The 20,347-nt window shown below is 41.7% G+C and overlaps 1 protein-coding gene across 3 annotated transcripts in view; it reads left to right on the top strand.

The window, feature by feature from the left end:
• The first annotated feature begins 1,056 nt into the window (after positions 1 to 1,056).
• nbeal2 (neurobeachin-like 2) overlaps positions 1,057 to 20,347 on the top strand; it is a 39,288-nt gene continuing 19,997 nt past the window's right edge. For 2 of the 3 annotated variants that reach the window (XM_052066053.1, XM_052066052.1), the window contains exons 1-18: positions 1,057 to 1,483; positions 11,581 to 11,669; positions 11,804 to 11,965; positions 12,483 to 12,564; positions 12,830 to 12,942; positions 13,183 to 13,265; positions 14,117 to 14,202; positions 14,301 to 14,604; positions 14,685 to 14,791; positions 15,021 to 15,101; positions 16,373 to 16,456; positions 17,587 to 17,685; positions 17,834 to 18,468; positions 18,556 to 18,688; positions 19,320 to 19,439; positions 19,531 to 19,861; positions 19,940 to 20,022; positions 20,126 to 20,218. In XM_052066053.1, the coding sequence (XP_051922013.1) occupies positions 1,406 to 1,483; positions 11,581 to 11,669; positions 11,804 to 11,965; positions 12,483 to 12,564; positions 12,830 to 12,942; positions 13,183 to 13,265; positions 14,117 to 14,202; positions 14,301 to 14,604; positions 14,685 to 14,791; positions 15,021 to 15,101; positions 16,373 to 16,456; positions 17,587 to 17,685; positions 17,834 to 18,468; positions 18,556 to 18,688; positions 19,320 to 19,439; positions 19,531 to 19,861; positions 19,940 to 20,022; positions 20,126 to 20,218 (2,763 nt within the window). In that variant the 5' untranslated portion in view covers positions 1,057 to 1,405. The remainder of the gene's footprint in view (positions 1,484 to 11,580; positions 11,670 to 11,803; positions 11,966 to 12,482; positions 12,565 to 12,829; positions 12,943 to 13,182; positions 13,266 to 14,116; positions 14,203 to 14,300; positions 14,605 to 14,684; positions 14,792 to 15,020; positions 15,102 to 16,372; positions 16,457 to 17,586; positions 17,686 to 17,833; positions 18,469 to 18,555; positions 18,689 to 19,319; positions 19,440 to 19,530; positions 19,862 to 19,939; positions 20,023 to 20,125; positions 20,219 to 20,347) is intronic. The other variant, XM_052066054.1, reaches the window with a different exon arrangement.

Raw genomic sequence — 20,347 nt, 5'->3', positions numbered from 1 at the left:
ATTCTCTTTGCAAGGTGTAGTAAATAAGTATGAGGTGACTAATAAAATCTTATTGTGTGTGCGTGTGCGTGTGGATGTTTGAGCGTGTGATGTGTGTGCGTGCACGTGTGCGCGTGCTTGCGCATGCGCATCTCTATGTGAACAACCTTGCGGAATGTAATAAAAATACTTGATTGCAGTACTAAGTGGCAACATGCAACCGTTTGGAGGTTAACATTAAAGAACAATTCTTCAAATAAGAAGCTTCAAGATGTTTATGTCACTTCCCATTGATGTTTACATGCTGTGTATTTAAAACGACTACATTTGCCTAAAAGGGTGCTAGATTAATGGAAACACATAATGGGGAAACTTGACTGACTACGTTTACATGCAGTCAATAATAGGAAAAATAATATTGGCAGTACTGGATTCGTATGTCAAAGCGAACAAAAAAACAGAATATGAACTTATTCAGGTTTTTAAAACCCCTATTAACCCTGGCTTGCCCATTTTCAAGTCAAGTCAAGTCAACAGTATTTATAGAGCACTTTCAAACAGCCATCGCTGCATACAAAGTGCTGTACATAAACAGTAAGACGAATCGGTAATTAAGACGGTAGAAAGCACCAAGCAGTAAAACCAAGAACAAATCTAAGTCATGCTGAGTCGAACGCCAAAGAATACAAGTGAGTTTTGAGGAGGGCTTTAAAGATGGGCAGCGAGGAGGCTTGCCGAAAGTTCAGTGGGAGGTCATTCCAGAGAGAGGGATTTTCGAACCTAAAAATATTAGGCCATGTAAACGCGATTGGATTACCTGAAAAATATACTTCCGTGCAGTTACGAAGTATTTGTACTTCATTACTTCCCAGTTCCATACAACAGCAGTTGTGGGGAACTGGGAAGTAATGACGTACCTGTGAGCGACCGCACCACAGGATCGTTTCCTTGAGCTTCCGTGGGATCAATCTCTCTCTCTCTCTCTCTCTCCCTCTCTCTCTCTCTCTCTCTCTCTCTCTCTCTCTCTCTCTCTCTCTCGCTCTCTCCTCTCTCTCTTTCTCCCCCCCCCCTCCTTCCCCACTCGGAAGCAGCTACTGTGCGAGGCGCTCGCTTCTCATGGGTGTTCCTCTCCACGCATTATTTCCATGCAATTTCTCTTCCTAGTTCGACGTTAATCTCACCGTGACCACGTCCTTCCACGCCGCGTGTTTGAGAAGAACTCGTGAGAAGTTTTTACAGCGACCCGCCCGCCTACAGCACTGACGCGGATTAATGAATTAAGGGCTAATGTGGCAGGAATGGTTGACGGCAGGAGCGCGCCGCGTCCTGCTGCCGTGTGTTGGAAACAACTTAAAGCAGCTCCGGGCTCGTTGTAGACCATGTTGGTCTCTCCCTGGAGTTTTTAATTAAACGCAAACGGGAGTTAATGAGCAACCAGGAGCTTGGAGGAACGATGGCAACGAAGGAGAAGCTGTACGAACTGTGGATGTTATACTACACAAAGGTGAGGACGTTACACCTGACGGGGACACCTGTTGTCGTCGTCGGTTTTTTTTTGTTGATCCACTTGAATTCGTATATTTGATATTATATTAAAAAAAACACATTACTTTTGCACCTCAGGTGCGCTTGCTTTTACTGCGTGTTCGTGACATAGACGGTTATAAGCGGAAGTAACTCCTCTGTTTGCACGTTAGCTTCCTCATTTATAAATTCAATAAATGACATCAGTGTACTGTTTTGGTGAGACGTTGAAGCAGTCGAAAGCAGTACTCGAGTTGGATTCTGGTGGCAGGTTGACCCAGTGCTTGTTTCGTCTCGTACCTGACCTGTAACGCAGGTGTAACCCGCAACCGGCTACTTCCTGCTTCTTGTAACCACGCCCCCCAAAGTCACGTGTCTGTAGTTTAAGGTACTGTATTCAAATAGCAAATGTTTTATTATTCAGGCAAATAAATATATCAAGTAAAGTTAGTTGATTAGGCACACCATACATACACCGTATAATCTTTACAAGGGCAATAAGTTCGTACTAACACTCACAGAAGTAATCATTTAGCCATAGGTTTATGATTCAGGTAGTGTGGTGTGCTAATGGTTTGTACATATGCCTCACAGTTGCGAGGTTTGGGGTTTGAATCTGCGCTACGACTTTCTTATTTGGAATTTGAAAGTTTTCACTGTGCTTGTGTGGGATGTCTCCGAGTACTTTCTCCCACATTCGAAAAACATGCATGGTCTGTTCAGTGAGGAGTCAAAATCAGTAGTTCTCAGACTTTTTACACCAAGTACCACCTCAAAACTCCTTAGTTCTTGAAATGTCATCATCATGACCAACAATGAAATACAGTAGTGCAGAAGGTCAAAGTCGGAGGTGACCTTTTATGGCCCACCTGATTTAAAAAAGAAAAAAAACATTTGCTGTGTCAACAACTCTTTAATTACCTTTAAAAACATGACGGGGAAGAGGGGGAAGTATGAAAAGTGTGGGTGTCGAAAAAGTGGGGGGTTGTTGGAACACCTATTTCCCCAATGTGTGCAACACCTCTTACTATGACAACTACTAGTAATACTAATAATAATTTGTCGCTCTACAGAGCTTTTCTTAGATTTGCAAAGATGCAAATAAACCTCAGTCAACACATTTGTCTTTATAAATGAATAAAGATACATTAGGTTTAACATTTCTTTTTTTCCTCACAATAACCTTTTTTGGTGAAAAAAAAAACATTTATCAAACTGACAGTTTTGGCTGTCACTTTACAAATTATTTTCTCCTCATTCTCCTGTATGTCAAGGGCTGATTTGTGAACACTATCACTGCTCTAAATTATCCACACAAATCGGTGTGAATTTGAGTATGAATAGTTGTTTGTCTACCGTATGTGTGCCCTGCAATTGACTGGTAACCAGTCTCAGGTTTATCCCACCTCAGCTGGGAGAGTCTGCATCTCCCCCATGACATTAATTGGGCTCCGCACTATGGAAAATAGACAGATGGATAATTGTGGTTGGAATTTACAGTAGTGGTAGAACTGCACTGCATCACAATGTCATAATGTTTGTCTTATTAGTTACATAAGACAGGCAAAATATGAGCAACGGCTCGCCTGACGACGCCACTGCAAACCACAGCCAAAATAATAATCCTTGTTTAATTTCTCCCCTCATTGTCTCTTTGGAATCTGTCAGTTAAAAATGTATCAAGAAACCATGGCTTTAGGAGCATTTATGAATGTACACATTTATTAACTCTGTGTTTGTTACCGGCTAAATTCAGAGAGAAATATGAGTGTGTAGAGTCAGGAAGAATGAATTTACTTGTGGCCACTGTCGAGATCAGTGGCCCAGGCCGTTCTTTAATCTGACCCACCGGGCATTTGCATGATCAAGAAGTCTGTTATTTTGGTTGCATTAATTTAGCAATAACCCCCGGTAAAATTGGTGAGTTAAAATGTATTAATTCTGTTTCCATTCTTCTTTTGACTCATTTTTGAAGAAATGCTTCATTTTCACACATATAGAAGCATTTTGAAATTTTTTTAATGTACGTTTTTAGTATTAATCAAATGATTTGATATTAGCATTACATATTTTTTTTCAAATGTATTTTTCTTCAGTCATGAAACCAAATCACAAAAACACATGACAAATAATCATGAATTTAAATTACAACACATATCCCCCAAAAATCCCCTTCGTAGAAAAATATTTGCCGAGAACAATAAATACACAAATACAAATTAAAAGAAGTGAAATAAAAAAAGTTAAATGAATACTTTTATATCTACATTATATTTAAATGAAGTTATTGTTTAATAAATTATTTACTTTATTATTTACAATGATTTATTGTAATGTATTTATTCTAAATGACTGTGAATTATCAATATTTTCTTACCACTATTAAACTTAATTCATTTACACTTTTTTTTTACAGAAACATTTCTACTATTTTTTTTTAATCTAATTGATTGCCCTGTTTCATCTGTCTATTTTGAGCACAAAAGTTGTCCTTTCAGAGACATCATTCAAAAAGTTGTGTGTGAGCCAATGTTCAACCTCAAGTCTTGACAGACAAACTTCCACATTCATCGGCACATACAACAGGAAATAATTACATCCACAACTAGATCCGGAACTGTTCAAAAGAGTTGACAATTTTGTGGCATGTTTGTGTGCTATAGCCAACAGCATCAGTTCTCTTTGTAAAGCTGAATTAGATTATCTTTTGTATCTCAATATCTGTTGATGTTGAAGTCAAATGGATGCCTGCCAAAAATGTAATGCTGTCTACATTGATAAATCATGTTCATTGTGTCTGCTCATGTTAAAATTTGAGTAGGGAAACAATACATAGAATGCGACATTTATCAAACGTACCTTTATGCTGTTTTTATTATTGTTTACCATTCAAGATTGTTTTTGACATTTATGAGTGCGACTACATTGTCATGTTTCTTGGTGATGCCGATAAAAGTACAACTATTTTGCTTTCAAGACATGTCTTTTCTTGATGAGGAACGACACATTGGCTGTGGATGATATTACGATTTCATATGTTGGCAATCTGCTTCAGTGCCTGAGGACAGAGGAAAACAAGATGAGACTTTTTGCTCCATTTTATTTAAGTGGGGCAGCGGCTCCTCTTGTCTTATCGCAGCAGCTCTATCTGAAGTGTTGCTCACTTGACAAGGACATCTTGTCGTACGCAAGGACATTTTTCTCGTTACTAATCTCTATTAAATTTGGACTGAATTTAACACTAATTATTTTCCCGCATATTCGCGGTTCGCTACTCACAGATTCACCTGTTAGCTGCTATTGCGCTCAAGAAAAAGTGCTGTCTAATATAAAAGTATTGCTTTTGCACCATCCTGTGGTATCTTGTTGCTAAGGAACTATGTCGAAGTGAGTTGAGAAGCTTTTTGTAGTGCTTTGCCATCTTGCGGCATCTATTTGTCATGATTAACCACTATGGAGGGTTGTCAATTAACCGCAGTTTTTTTTTCAATTCATGGCAGGACTCAGTCCATATGCCCCACAAATAGCAGTTTAACACTTAACCTGCCTCATGTTCTGTTCATTTGCACACAAATACAGTGCGGCTCAGCCTCTGGATTGCAGACGGCATGGCCACTGGTATGCCTATGCTTTTGAAAGTATGTTAAATTCATTTGAAACGGAGTTTAACATTATTTTATACGTGTGCTTTCAGAAGCCATTTAAAAATTATTCTTTATTGTTCTTAAAAGAGCAGTCAAGTTAAAAATAGTGGTTTTGATTATATTTTGAACCCCCCCCCCCCCACCAGTCTAAACATTGGATTTTGATCAATGTTGCGTTTGTGGAATGAAAAAAAACCCCCACCTCTTTTAATCCATCTCAGGGGGCAAGCATTTTACCTTGCACAGTACAGTCACTTGCTGTTGATGGAAAATGACATCATAATCTCTCATAGCTCAGTTAATAACTGTCTCGGCTCATCTCTTTACTCGGTTTGGTCATGTGACGTTCACAAGCTGAGCCCTTAAGTACTGCGATGTCATTGTCAATCGACAGAAAACTGTGTTTTATTGATATGAACCAAGAATGAAATGTCACACAAACCCAAAGTGATTATTTGAGACCGTTGCACATTCCATTCCCAATGTAACACGGGAGTCACAATTGTCCGTCGACCAATTAACAGACACCCGAGTTTCTGGCTCCACCCGAGCACAAGCATTTGCTCAACCTCTCACATAGGCGCCCCCTTCAAATAAACATCTCATACTCTTTGCAGTTGAGTAAATAAATGTCTATTTGAGGAAACAACATCCGTCAATGAGGGTGTGAAATCTTCTGCTTATCCAAATTGAGACTTTTATTTATTTATTGCGCTCTAAATAGTATCAGTTTGGTGATTAAACAATTTTTTTTGTTTTTTTTTTGGTGTGTGCGAATGATGCTGGAGTTTCACTCGGACATAGTTTTTGACTGATCATATGCTGCTCCAATGCCACAATAAAAAAATATATATATACACACTGTATATATATATTTTTTCTGTGTGTGTGGGGGGGGGGGGGGGTGTCAACTTTTGAATCATGTAAGTAAACATAGATGGCTCCCGAGTTCCATTCAAAGGCCTTTTGTTTGACAGCAAACATGACTTTTGACCTGGAACCCTGTTTTAGATACAACAAACACACCCAGACAGATCACAGCAGATCCCACTGTTGTTGTAATGCTTCAAGTCAAACTGGTAATAATGAAAAGAAAAGACTGCGTTCTTAATCTAAACAAGTGATCGGAACACCCTTCATCCTGTATATTTTTCTGTCAGTTGCTCTGGCTTGCGTGTGATGAAGTAACTTGGCTTCCTGATTGTGCAACACATCACACACCCCTGGAAAGTCTTTTTAAGATCAACTTAAGTTCATGGATGATGTAAAATGGACATACAATAATGCATTGTCTTAATACTGAACCTGCAGTTCAGTTTTGCATCGTTTTTGCTGTAATGTGCCATTGTCACATCATACTGTAAGCTTGAGCAGAGCATGTGACCAGCACTACAAGTTTGTCAGCGGACCTTTCCAGTCCTAAATTTGTTTTTTAAAGTTCATGAATGTTTAGCAGAGACACACTTGGGTAAGTTGACGACCATAAGAGACGCATCAAGCAAAATAAAAACGATTTCCTGCATGGACATAATGCGCACTCTGAAAGAAGGCACATTCATGTCTTATGCCTGCAGCCAATATGTATTGTATACTTTTAACTACATTTATGTTGCCAGGCCACATTACTATGTTACTTATTGATAGTGTTCACATTTTTTAAACTTATTTGTTTTGCTGCCCAGGCTGGCGAACAAGTTCTCTATTTGTACTTCTTTTTTTTCCACTCATGTGTGGTGTCAAATTTAGTGAGATTTTATTGATCATGTCATAACTTTCTCCAGATTTGCTTCTGGGGTTAAACTGTCGCCATGATAACCTTATTAACCGTACTGCCAAAGATCATTTAAAAGAATAGGGGAAAAAAATGTGTCACGCTTCACCTTGCAAGCACAGAGATACGAGCGCTGTATGGTGGCAGTTAACTTTGGCAGCTATTTAACAATTCAACAGAGAGAAGAGGCTTCAAACTTTTGAATGTCACTCCCAGTTCTAACTTTCCTGTAAAAGTAAACACAAAACAAATAGACGGCCGTTTTGTGGATTTAAACCAGCCAAACAAGTGTCTAAAGATACACCCCGGCAAGCTTAATGCTACGCTGATTAGCATTTGTGCTGCGGTGCTTTAACCCTTTCAGAAATGGATTGAAACATATGTCTCAGCTAAACCATGCTGATCCACAATAAAACATTGACTAGCACAGCGAGTAGTTTAGACATTGTTATAACTTACACTCGAGGAGGCAGGACACAGTATGATTAGCTGCTGCAAAGAGACCACGGCTGCGCAGATTTCAAGTGGGATTTATAATAACGCAACCAATGAACACAATATCCACCCGAGGAAATAGATGATGAGCTGATTCGTTTTTTAAGTAATATTGTCATGGATTAATTTTTCAGGTCATTTTCTGGGCACGCACAAAGGTCAATCTTCCTTATGACATCTTTCCAAACGGAAATTAAGAAAAAGAAAACATATTTGTAGTAGTGGCTGTGTAACATTCTGGGCTTATAAATAAGGTTCCAGCCTGAGAAATAGCTGCTAATTATCTGGTGATTATTGGCCTAAGCGGTTGCAAGGGACTAATTAAAGTGACCGACATGACATCCTGGCTCTGTTCAGCTCCAACATTTGTAATGAGGGAACCAGTTACATTTGCCTCACACCGACAGATATTTCCCGTTGTTGTTGCTGCATATTGGACACACCAGTGATTCCGCACCAGGCTACTGTGAGATGAGCGCCGTCTTAATTTCCTTTATTTATTTAAATATGACTATTTATTCATTACAAATGTATCTTTGTGTATCTATCTATGCCATTGACACATGGTGACAGGCAGAAAAAGTATATTTTTCTCTCACAAGAGGGTAGACGTAACAATAAGGTTCAATATGGGTTTCATAAAAACAGGCCCAAATACCACGCAGAATATGTTGTTTTGTGAGTGAACTTAGTCAGGATCATGGTTATTTTAGCATCCACATTTGTTGCGCATTTTTTTTTAATTGTGGTGTGCCATGAGAGTTTTCTTATGTAATAGTGGCTCAATAAAGGTTTGGAAACAGTGGATCAGAAAAACAAGCAGAGCTCACATGACTCTTGCGGTTTCTGCACCCTTTGCCAGCACGAGAGCCAACCAGCCGGACAATCAAAGTGCTCTTTGCTGCCAATGAAGCAGGGAGACGGAGCTAAGCTGAATGTCAAGCAGCAGCTGCAGACAGAGCAGTTACATGTCTGGAGTTGACACATCTCATTGGACATGCAAGAGTTGCCCCGTTAGCGGTTTTGATGTGGCCTTTTTATGCCGACACATCATATGGCCAGTTGGAGATATTAGGAGCAACGTGTTGATCTTTTTGAAAAAGTGATGTCGCCTAGGGTTATTATTTAAGAACTCGATAACAATTCCACAAGGTACTTTCCCTGCTTTTACTTCTTATCAGCACATGTTTCCTTTGTGTAATCAGATTTTTGAATTCGGTAGAAATGTAACACCGTCAGCTAGAAGTACTGAATGTACAGCCCCAACTAGGTCGAGACACATAAACACATCACGAATGTGGACAGAAGTATCAAGGCGCTGTTTAAAAAAAAAAATCAATAATTCTCTCCCTACAAATTTGATACAAAAGTAAGAAATAACCATGCCCTCCCTCAGGTCCAACAATAGTGACTTCAAAAATAGTCTTCTGGGGGAATAAGATAAGATTAGATAAGAAAACCTTTATTTGTCTCACAATGGAGAAATTCCCAATTTACAGCAGAAATTATGAAAGGGAGAAGTAGAAGAACAAAACGTATATAGTGTACATAAATATAAATTATAAAATATACATATAAGCATATTAAAAATGGGTGAGTGGGGGTGAGTCCAGGTTTTCAGGTCTGTGTATTCAATTGCCTGACAGCAGGCATATATATATATATATATATATATATATATATATATATATATATATATATATATATATATATATATATATATATATATATATATATATATACAGTATGTGTATATTAAATATGTTTGAAAAAATCCGCGATGCACTGAAGCCGCAATAAACGAACCGCAAAATAGCGAGGGATCACTGTAAATGATATTATGCATGCCTAAATTATTATCACTTGAAACAGGTGTGTCTGCATGCTAATTTAGCTACATTCTGAAAAAAAACATACATCAGTGAACTCAGTTTTAAATACATGCTCATGTGTTATATTTAATTAACATAAATACGCTTCCACAGTCACGTTTGTGATGCGAGACTTTTTTTTCTCACCACGCTCAGAAGAGGAAGGGGTTTGCCGTGTACGGAGGAAACAAGTTTGAGTTAAAGTAGCATGTCATTTCCTGGTTGATCACTTGATGTTGGGACATGAGAAACAAGCTAGTTGGAGTCCTTGCTGTGTAGAAGTGAGCGGCACAGCTACGGACCGGCACCGCCGCATGCAACACTGAGTCGCGGGATTCTGGCCTCCCATGCGCATACTCATAAAATGAACGATGGACTGGCTCATAAGCCCGCGTCAGCTGGTAATGTAAACTTTGGCGGAATGCAAGCGGTAGAACAGACATGGTTGCAGTGGTTAGTGTATTATTCCTGCATAACTTCTCTGTGGAACCGTGCCACATATTTCTGCAGTCACATTGCAATGACGCTTGGTGTCAGAGTGCCAAACTTGTCACAACTCTAAAAATGTGTTTGTCATCTAAAGAGAAGCTCCATTGTTCCATACATTATTGACACTGTACAATTTTTGTGAGTCAGTCCGAAAGAAGTCATGTTAGCCCTCCAAGAGATGCTCCCTCACTATACGAGGCTTTCTGCATGCTCAGCTCATATCAATCTGCTATTTCGACTATCATGAAGCGCGCCAACACATCAAGGAACGTTTCTGGATGTCTTGCGTGTCATTGTTTTGCTAAAATCTCCTCGGTTCTTATGGGAATGTCGGGGCTTGCAAATCATTATCAAGAAGTCTGTTGAAAGGTTTGACCCACAACCGTGACCTGTAAGCCATTCCGATCTTGAGATGCAGAAGGTGGTGTGAGGGTTGAAGACAGGAAGGATGTGGTTCGCAAACATTTATTAAAGCAATTTTCAGTGTAAATAAGTTGTTTGGTGCATTTAAGCAGCAAAATGTAGCTTGAAATAATAGATTGAAGTCATTTGGATGGTACATGGGCTTGTACTAAGGAGGAGAATGCTTTTGACTTTGTCGTGGTAGCCAGAGTCCTGCTGTAATGCCTATGGAATATTTGTAGACCAGCCAGGACACATTTTGCATAAACTGTGCTCGTCTTGTGTGCCTCACTCTGAAATAATCCAACATTTTTCACATTTCAAAACCTGATGTTATAATGATGTTGTGATAGGTTAATGTTACCCCTCTTATTTTTTTTCTCCGCTATTGATTTAAATGATCTTTATGTTGCATACTGGAAAAGTTACTCCGCTATTGCTGTGAATTATTGCACATCTTTTTTTATGGCTTATTGTGTACAGCACCTTGTTTGGTTGAACATCCTAGTTTAAAAAAAAGATGCCTCATGCTTTTCCTCTGTTTTAGTTTAATCTCTTCGCAACATCCTGTTTCAAAAATCAGGTCATAAGGCTGACAGGAGGCGCAATGTGCCACTTTCCTTAGTCAAGTTTATTTTAGACGGGTGGACAACCTTGTCTGCACTTTCACTGTGCTATAATTTCATGATCACTGGCGTGACTGGGCCTGTTTAGCTGATGTCACTGTTATCACTTGCAACACTTACTGTGTGTCAGTATTTCCGCTCTTGTAATCAATTAAGGAGTGGTACACAAAGGTAAACGCTTCAAAAGGCACCTATTGCAATACTTCAAAGTTAAAATTTATAGCCAAGCTAAATATTACATCTCAAGGTATTTTTAAGGGTAAGTTAAATATATGTTCTAATATTGATATGCGATCCGCAAGTGGATATCTTGCAGTTCTTAATGAATATAATTTGCGTGCACCAATCTCCTGCACAGACTCCACCGAGGCCATTTTGCTTCTGCCATGTAGACCGGACGCCGCTCATGCACTGAATTTAAACGGAATGAAGCAAGCCTTTTCTTTTGGCTGGGAATCAATTCGGCTGTGTTCAGTCCCACAACAGCACAAACACTCATTTCTAACTGCGCCCGTCAACGAAAATGCCAAAAGAAAGAAAACTCTCCCCGTGCGCACAATTCAACTGCATTTTGAGCTAAACTTGCTCTGGGCATGAAAATGGGGCCCAGCTGTTCAATCAATATCTTCATGACAGTGTCGTTCGAAACTGAGCGTCGTTAAAAATGAAGCATAGAAACTTTTCTTACAGCTAATGTTTTTGCTTTTAATACACTGTGCAAGTAGTCATTAGTTTGTACTTTGAGGTATTAACTTGAACTTCTCTCCCTCCCCCTCTAGAAAGATGTGGGCTATTTGCAGCAGTGGCTGGAAGCATTTGTGGCCTCCTTTGAAAGGCTCATAGATGTGAACTCGCTTGAGCCTCGGAGGTAAGAAGATCTATCTTTGTTCCAAGTTTTATCATTGTTCCATCCACCATTCTCCAAAACAGAATGAACTTTGGCCTTTTTGGACAGACTGTGTTTTGATGTGTTTATTTTACACTTAAACACTGCTCCTCCAGGCTGGAGGAGTGCACCTCCGAGGTGCCCTTGCTCCCCAATGAGGTCCTGGTGTTCCTCAGCACACAGCTTTGGCAAAGTGCGCCGCACCTCTCAGACAGCCATGACCACAGCAACACCCCGCACCCCCTCCTCCTCATCAAGTTCTTCATAATCGTCTGCAGGTTAGTCTAGTACTCAATGATGGGGTTGTTCTATAAATAAAAGCATGAAATGAAGTATACTAGATCGCGGTCATCATGGAAACTAACCACACAAGTACTGATTAGGCTTTCTGCATGCTGCAGAGCACTAATATAGGCACTTTTGTGTCTATCATCAATAAATAAAATGAATGTAATTCAATCATTCTAAAGATGTTTATGCCAAGTACCACCTAAAATAAATACTGAGTCCTCCAATTACCACTGTAACCATTGAAATACAGGATCATAGCAGGTCTAAGTGTTCAGGGTGGGGGGGGGGGCTGATCTAATTCATTATTGACTTAAGGGAAGCCGGCAAATTGCAGTTATTTTGTTTCTCCTGACATTGCGACACGAATTGTGCAAAGAGGCTGCAAGCCTTCGTCAGGAAGTTCTCCCTTTCATTCTGCGCGTACACTGTCGTCTTTACCATAGATGGCCATCTTGTTGAGGTTCGGTTTCCTAATACAGTACTGCAATTTCTCTCTACTTCTAGAAACATGGAGAACATCGACCCAGAGAAGACCCCCGGTTTCGTTTTTGAATCCATAAAGCTTGTGAATTTTTGTCTGCACCAGGTACGGCGTTTCTAAACTGAACGTGAAGCTGTTCATGGTTTCTGACAAAGGTGCATGAGATTGTGAATGTTCAACTAGTGAATAATCATGACATTTCGCTTTCATTTCAAATTAGCGGATACCCAGCAAAATATACTTCAGCTGCGGAGCTAGTTTAACGTGATGATGTTGACGAGGTTGTTGACGAGAGCTATGAGTGAAACGGGTGTACAAACACCAAGGGTGGTGTGCCCATTTGTGTCACTGCATTCTTGTTGTACATCAGATAAAGAATGGAGAAGGGGAGCAGTCCACTTTGCGGTCCGTCGTCTATTATGGACTGGTGCTGTGGGAGAGTGTCTTCGACCCTTATCAGACGTGGAGGAGACGGCTGGCGGGGTGAGTATGTGTCCAGTATGTCCCGTATGTATAAGTCTGAGGGTGGAATTTATTGACGCGAAAACTCCACCAACTTCACCATATCGGACTTTAAATATTTTAGTCAATGGTAGGCGGATGATTAACATCTCGTCTGAGTGCCTCTTGACGTCACGCCTCAGTGGAGTCGTATTTTGTAGGTATGAGTAGGAGGGCCTCACTCCGGCCTTGTGTGCGTGCGTGTGTGCGTGTGTGATGCAGGGAGGAGGTGAGCTTGCTGGAGAGGAACAAGTACAAATTCTCTCCGCTGCCACTGCCAGAGGAGCTGACCGTTCTGTTCCACGGTGAGGAATCTTCCTCACACTTGTAGAGGCAATAGAGATGACATAAACCTGTTCTGTACATACAGTATACTGTAAATGATTTTTCTTTTTTTTTTAATGCCCGAGGCTTTTCTTACTCAACTTTTACAATGTGTCGGCTCCAACCTGGAGCCCAGAGTCATTCATTAACAAAGTGTGACTTTCAAAGGTCATTAAAGCTGCTAATACTATCATTCGATAATATGCACTCAATAAACACAAGAGGTCAATGTAATGTGGTCCAATACAAGTGCTGTGTTAAAAAGGCGGGCGATCAAAAGATAACAATGCTGAGTTTGGATCGGCCATGCTAGAGAGCTATTCATCACCTCAGCCTCGGAGGGAATATCTGAATAAATAAGGCTTTTATCTTTATCACAGGCTTCAGGGATATATAGGGCATGGATGTATCATTTGGTACTTATTCAAATTAGGAATGTTCGGCCTTGGCAAAGGTCAACATTTTGCATTTGTTATTGCACTTGTAGTTTGTAGCGGTGTCAGATGGCACAGCATCATAGTGAGAGCCGTTTCGGTCCTCTCAACTCCGTAAGTGCAAACAATGTTAGAAACGTCCCTTCATCTTCCGCAGTTGAGTGCAGTTATACACGGCACACTTTTCATAGCTCTCGTGTCGGATGTTAAGTGTCATCAAAAGTTCGGAGTCATTTTTTCAAATTTATTGTCACTTTGGAATACAGTTTCTCAGTAATGGGCTTTGTGTTCGTTGTCGTCAGTTTGATTTGTTTCTTTTTTCTTTTTTTTCTTGTACTGCGTGAAGTTTATTCAACATCTCCATTTGACCTACGTACTGCATGATTTCAAATTTACAGAAAGTCTGCATGACAGTGAGAAGATCCCAGAGCTTCTCACACTCAGGCTGGTTCATCTCCAGGGAGCTATCATTAGTGGGGGCAAGGTCTGTCGCCATATTCGCTGTGTCCTCATAATCAGAGGTTATGATTGTCTGGGAATGTGATTACCGTGGATCATCTCGTATATGATGCATCTTTGCAGCCAAATGGTCTACTCGCCGTCAACTCTCTCGCTGTCGAGGACCTCTTCTCCGTGCTGCGAGCTTGGTGTTGCCGGGCCTCCCCTCACTCAAAAGACACATCCCTCCCTCGGCTGACCTTGCAGTGCCTTACCGCAATGATCCACCTGCTGCATTTTAGCAGCCCCTCAGAGCGGCAAGTGGACATCAAGACCATACTGCAGAGTTTCTTCCAGCTCCTGAACTGGAACCGTCCGCTGAGCAGTGAAGAGCAAGACAGGCAGAACTCCGAGGAGCGGCTGATCTTGCTCCAGAGCCTGATGCTGAGTAAGACGACTGAATCCGCACGGAGGTCAAATGACTGACGTGACAATGAAGCTCATGTTACGCTTCGCTCTCTTTTGTAGACGCGGTACCCGAGATCCTGCAGTGTTCGGATCGGCCCGCCCTGCAGGCTGTCTTCCTGAACAACAACTGCTTTGAGCACATCCTCAGGCTCATACAGAACAGCAAGGTTGGCGGCTAGGCCATCTCGAATGTGGCCGTCAGCTTTTGATTCATTTCTAGTCCGCACAGATCTCCTCATTTGTTTTCCTCATATTCCTCAAATGCAATTCCTCGTTTGTTTGCCGACTCCCTAGAGCAGCGCGCGTCAGCGCAATATGACGATTTTCTTAAGACCTGCAGTACTTGACGTCAAACTGTCTGCATTTTTGAAATTGTATTCTGTGTATGTCCTGTAGCTCTTTCAGAGCAACAGGCTTAGGCCGAAGAGTGAGTGTGACCTCACTACAAGTTCACTCACAGAGGTCAGAGTGGACCAGGTACTCCCCCCAACCCCCAAACAAACCTTTGGTGTTGATATTGATCTGTAAGCAGGAAACTCAGCCTTCACGTGTTCACAGCTATCAGTTGTCTAAACAGGAAACATTAGGGCAGGAAGGCAGGCTTATGAAGCAGGTAGCATGATATGATAACTGTGACTTGGGGTGAGACGGCGACCTTATCTTTACACCTATGTCCTGAGAACAAATTGTCACCTTCATGCAGTAAAGTTGGACACTGAAAATGAAGAAACATCTTTTGCATTTTCAAGCGGCGAAAAGGACAAATAATGCAGAATTTGAAAAACTGCCCGAGTGCTGACAGAATTCCAAATACGTGGGCACTTGGTTCTGACATCTTGCGCAATGATCCCCGACAGTTTGTAGGGGATTGATGGAAAACTATGACCAGCAGTAGAACTGTAGAGGAACATTTATCGGTTTTCAACATTTTACTCTAGATCCACCCATCATCATCTTGTTTGTCTTCATTCGGATCTCACTGACTTTGATAAGTGCAACCCCCCCCAGTTAGTCATCGGCCACATATAGGCAAACGATCATTCACGCTGGTTGGTAGACAATTTAAAGTCTTCAGTCAACTTAGCATACATGCTTTTGGAATGTGGGAGGAAGCAAGAGATGAACTGCTGGTGACTCTTTGTTTTCCTTTGAAATCAATAGAAAGCACAATAAAATGATTGGCTAAAGTCTGACTTAGAACTATGTCATATAAGGAGCATGTGATTGCAGATCTGACCTATGAGGCCCCTTGACTCAAATCAATGAGATTCTTACTTTGACAAAGTGAAATACGCTTTTGACCAATTTATTTGGGGTGGGGGCGGGGGGGTGTAACAACAACAATAAATCACTGTGATGTAACTTTTAATGCAAAGAGAGACTCTATCATACAGTAAGTCATGTTCCTAGATAGAGGCTGAATTCCCTGTTGATTCCACTGGACTCGTTTTTACATAGTGCATGAGATGGTGGTTGATGCATGACTCTTCTTACCTCCTTGGCTACTGGTGTGGTGGCAGCATTAAAAAAAGATCTCTTTAGTGTCTTGGGATTGGCTGTCGCCTCTCTTAATTGTCTCTCTTTCTTTACCCTGGTTGCCTCACATATAATCTTGGTGTGGACAAATAGCTGCGCTCCTTCATTCCCGCTTCTACTTCAGCCCCATCCTTTCTTTCCTGGTGGACGCTGCACATTTTGACTTGTTGCACCGGCTTGATGACGTCTCATTTCCCCCCATGGTACTGTAGGTCCTGGAGCGAGTCTCGGACAGCATCACAGTGCATGCTTTAGGAGTTCTTACAGCCATCATGAGTAACTCTCCCACTGCCAAGGTAAAAATATCATCATGGGATCACCTTTAGTCTGACCGAGCATCATTAATCTTTGAAGTAGGATAACATTGTAAGCACTGGTGTAATGCATTAAAATCCTGGAAGAATTTTAACTTCAAACTCTGTCTTCAAACAAGATAATAACGTTGTGAGTAACACTACCTAAGAAGTATTATTTAATTGATTTAAATGGTGATTAGTGTTGTTGTTGTTCGAAGCACTGCGTTGTCTCTCATGTCCGACCTCATTTTGCTACGTCAGAATGATATTTGAAATACTTCAGGCTCTCGGGATAACACTGTTCACCATTGCATAAAGGCAGTACTTACATATTCGTATTTTAGGGCTGAAGAGTTAATCAAATTCAAATCTACATCACAATGTAGTAGAATGCAATTTTCATTTCCGACCAATGTGCACTATATCGTTTATTCCTATCTCATGTAAATAAGTTCAGTGCTTGAGAAGTGCAGTCTATAATTGTACAAGTCAATGTTTCACGAAGCATGAGCTCCACACAAGATGCACAAACAAGATCAAGTCGCAGATTTGTGCACATTATTGTCATCTGATTCATGATTTACTGAATTATATTTCGATCGCTTTTGCATGATAGAATTTTGTGAAGTTGTTGTAGTGAATACCTACAAGGCTGCATCTGAATTTGTTCAGTCAGGCAACTCTAATTGAAGAGGATAAATAAACTGTGTTTCATATTAATTTGTGGTTCATTTGCCTTGATTTTTATATAAGCCTGCCCTATAAGAGCAAAACATTGATGTATAATATATCAGATATTTTTTGTTGGAATATAAATTTATTGTGTTTGTTGAAAATGGACAAGAAAAAAGGGCCTTGGAAAAAAAGAATTGCATGTTTCATTGCAATTACAATGTAGAGGGAAAACCCCCACAAACATCTCAATGTAATTATTTTTCAAAATTGTTCATCCCTAATATATTCACACATTGCCTATTACTATAATGTCTTTGGTGGAATACTCCTCAGGAAGACTGTTCAGCATTCATGTCAGAAATTTCATTGTGTTCCAATCGGCCTAATGGAAGCGTGCTAATTTTGCATTCTCTGCGGAGTAGCTTTCGACTCGCTATTTCGGTCTCGTCCCACAGGAAACTTTCAAGGAGCGGATTGGCTACTCGCAGCTCTTTGACGTGCTCAAGAGTCAAGGTCAGCCCACCAAAAGACTGCTGCAGGAGTTGATGAACATGGTGAAAAGCATTTTACTCTCATTATCCGCTCACTGCCTCCAGAGAGCCGTCCATTTTCTCTCACAAACGACCTTTTTAAATGGCATCATGTCACAGCATCCCATTCTCACCCTCATTACCAGCCACTTCTGTGTTTGTTCCTTTCCAGGCGGTGGAGGGCGAGTATGCCCACGCACATCACTTAGGCATTAGTAATGACCAGCCGCTGCTGTTGCTCCTGCAATGGCTTCCTGAGCTGCACGCCCATAGGGAGCTCCAGCTGCTGGTGGCACAGTGGCTTGCGACTGTATGCGGTGGCTCCCTATCTTGTCGGACTGTGGCTGTGGAGGCAGGCATGGTGGGAGCTCTCCTGCAGGTGCTCTCACAACCGCAGCACTTGGACAGGCAGTGCGTCGATGCCATGCTGGGGCTCCTGCAGGACCTGGGCTCACTTTGCCTGAAGCCTGAGGAGCTGAGGAGCCTCCTCAAACTGCTCAGCTTGGATCAGGATAAGGGCGCGCATCCGTTCTGCACCCGCATCATCCAAGTTCTCTCGGCAATGGCGGCGCGAGAAGGTCGTGACAGCGCCCTGCAGTACTTTGATCTCACACCCCCTATGGCGGGTATCATGGTGCCCACAGTCCAGAGATGGTCAGGCAGCAGCTTTGCCTTTCATGCTTGGCTCCGCCTCAATATGGACTTCCCACATTCCCCTCCGCTAGACTTCAACAAACCTTCCGCCACCTTGGTCACAGCAAGTCAACAGGACATGGGAAAAGGACCTCGCAGGAAGCAGCTTTACAGGTATAAGGGCAAGGCCGGCATAAGAAATGACTTTTGCGTCATAGCCTACTGAATGTTTTGGTTTTAAAGCTCTTGTCTTGTATAAAGTTTCTTCACAGCTAGTGGAACAGGACTGGAAGCCTTTTTCACAATGGAGGGCGTGCTGGTCGTGGCTGTTTGCACGAAGAAAGATTACATGGCCGTCGCATTGCCAGAACTCCCACTAGCTGACTCACGCTGGGTGAGTGCAGTGAGGACTCAGCCTTTCCCAAATATCAACGCAGTGCATCAGGGAAAATGTCACACGCCATTTTTTTCAAGGCCTTCTAGTCTGGATGTTTGACCTAACAGTTAGGATGGGTACGGTAATCAATTAATTGTCCGTTGGAAAGGCGTGTCCACAACCAACGGCGGAGCTGTTGATTTAGTCTGTGGTCGAAAGTAGAACGTGACTTGGCGGAGGTTGAGCTTTGCGTCACAACTCCATGCGGCACTATTCTGCTCAGTACAATAGAATGGAAACAGTGGTGGAAAACTTTTCAAGACATTCTTTTCGTTGCTGGAAATGCGTACCAGCCAATTCTGGACCAAGTCTGAAAAGACGTTTCAAAACGTCTTTGGGAGTGAATGAGTTAATCATGAATGTTTAATTTTAGTCTTGTTGATCAAGAACAATTTAGTCAAATGCACACCCCTACCCTTTAAGCATAATTGTTAAACACAATCATTGAAATAGACCTGAATTAGCAAGGAATTTCGTCTTGTGGGTGTTCATATTTACTTTCCGTTCTCAATGCCAAACCATTTCTCTGCGCCGTTACATCCAGTACATACGGTAAATAACACAAATGCTTTCTTGATTATATTTTCAGCATTCAGTCGCCATAGTCCACATTCAAGGCCGTCGTCCTTTTGGTCAGAACCTGGTCAACATCTTCATTGACGGAGAGTTGTCCAAAACAGCTCAGATTCGCTTTCCATCCTTGAGTGAGGTAATAAGTTACATTTGTTTCTTTGGTTGTTACCTACCTACAGAGTTGAAAGCAAGAAAAAAAATCTGTTTTCCATTTGTTTGCCTTGAAGCCTTTTACTTCCTGCTGCATCGGCTCTGCAGGAAACCGAACAACTACCACCACAACCTCGCCTAATCTACACACATCCTTGTCTTCGGGCCAGTCCCCGGAATTTGCCTTTCCCACCAACGCCCACTCTCTAATCCGCTCCCAGTCCTTTCCAGCCAACTTTGCAGGGGGCCGCTGGGGCTCTCTGAATGACTCCACGGTGCAGTCCATCCCAGCGGGGCTGCAGGACACAGAGTGGGGAACGCCCTCTTCTCTGGATGGACTCCTGGGCACCGCCTTTATTTGCCATGAGCCTCTGCAGCCGAGCCAAACAAGAGCGCTGTACGCTGCAGGTAAGCCGCACTGCTCGCATACAAATTGGCAGTTGTACCCGTACCCGTGTTGAAATGTAGCGTCGCTGTCTATCGCAGGCCCAAATCACGTGCCCTTGTTCAAGGCGGATGGAGAGTTATCTGATCTCAACGGCAAGCTTGTGCTCTACTACACTCCCCAGGTAAGCGACTGAAAAAGCAGCCAAGTGTGAAAATCAGATCAGAGTACATTTTTTTTACATTTTATAATTGATTGCCATGCATTTGCTCACGTGTCTGCTTCAGGCATTCAAGAGTCAAATATGTCTGGATTTGTCTCCTAATCATCAATATGACGGCCGGCTAACGGGACACAGAGTCATCAACTGGGACGTGAAGGTTAGATTTACTGTATTTTGGTTACGTAAATATGTTGAACTAAGTTGCTGTGAATATCTAGATCTTTTCTTCTTTGGGAGTTTCCATCCCTGCGCAGAATCCATGTGCGTCTCTGGATGTGTTTCCCCT

This window comes from Hippocampus zosterae, chromosome 5 (assembly GCF_025434085.1).
Source record: "Hippocampus zosterae strain Florida chromosome 5, ASM2543408v3, whole genome shotgun sequence".
NCBI classification, from domain to species: Eukaryota; Metazoa; Chordata; class Actinopteri; order Syngnathiformes; family Syngnathidae; genus Hippocampus; species Hippocampus zosterae.
This window is presented reverse-complemented; position numbering and strand designations above follow the sequence as displayed.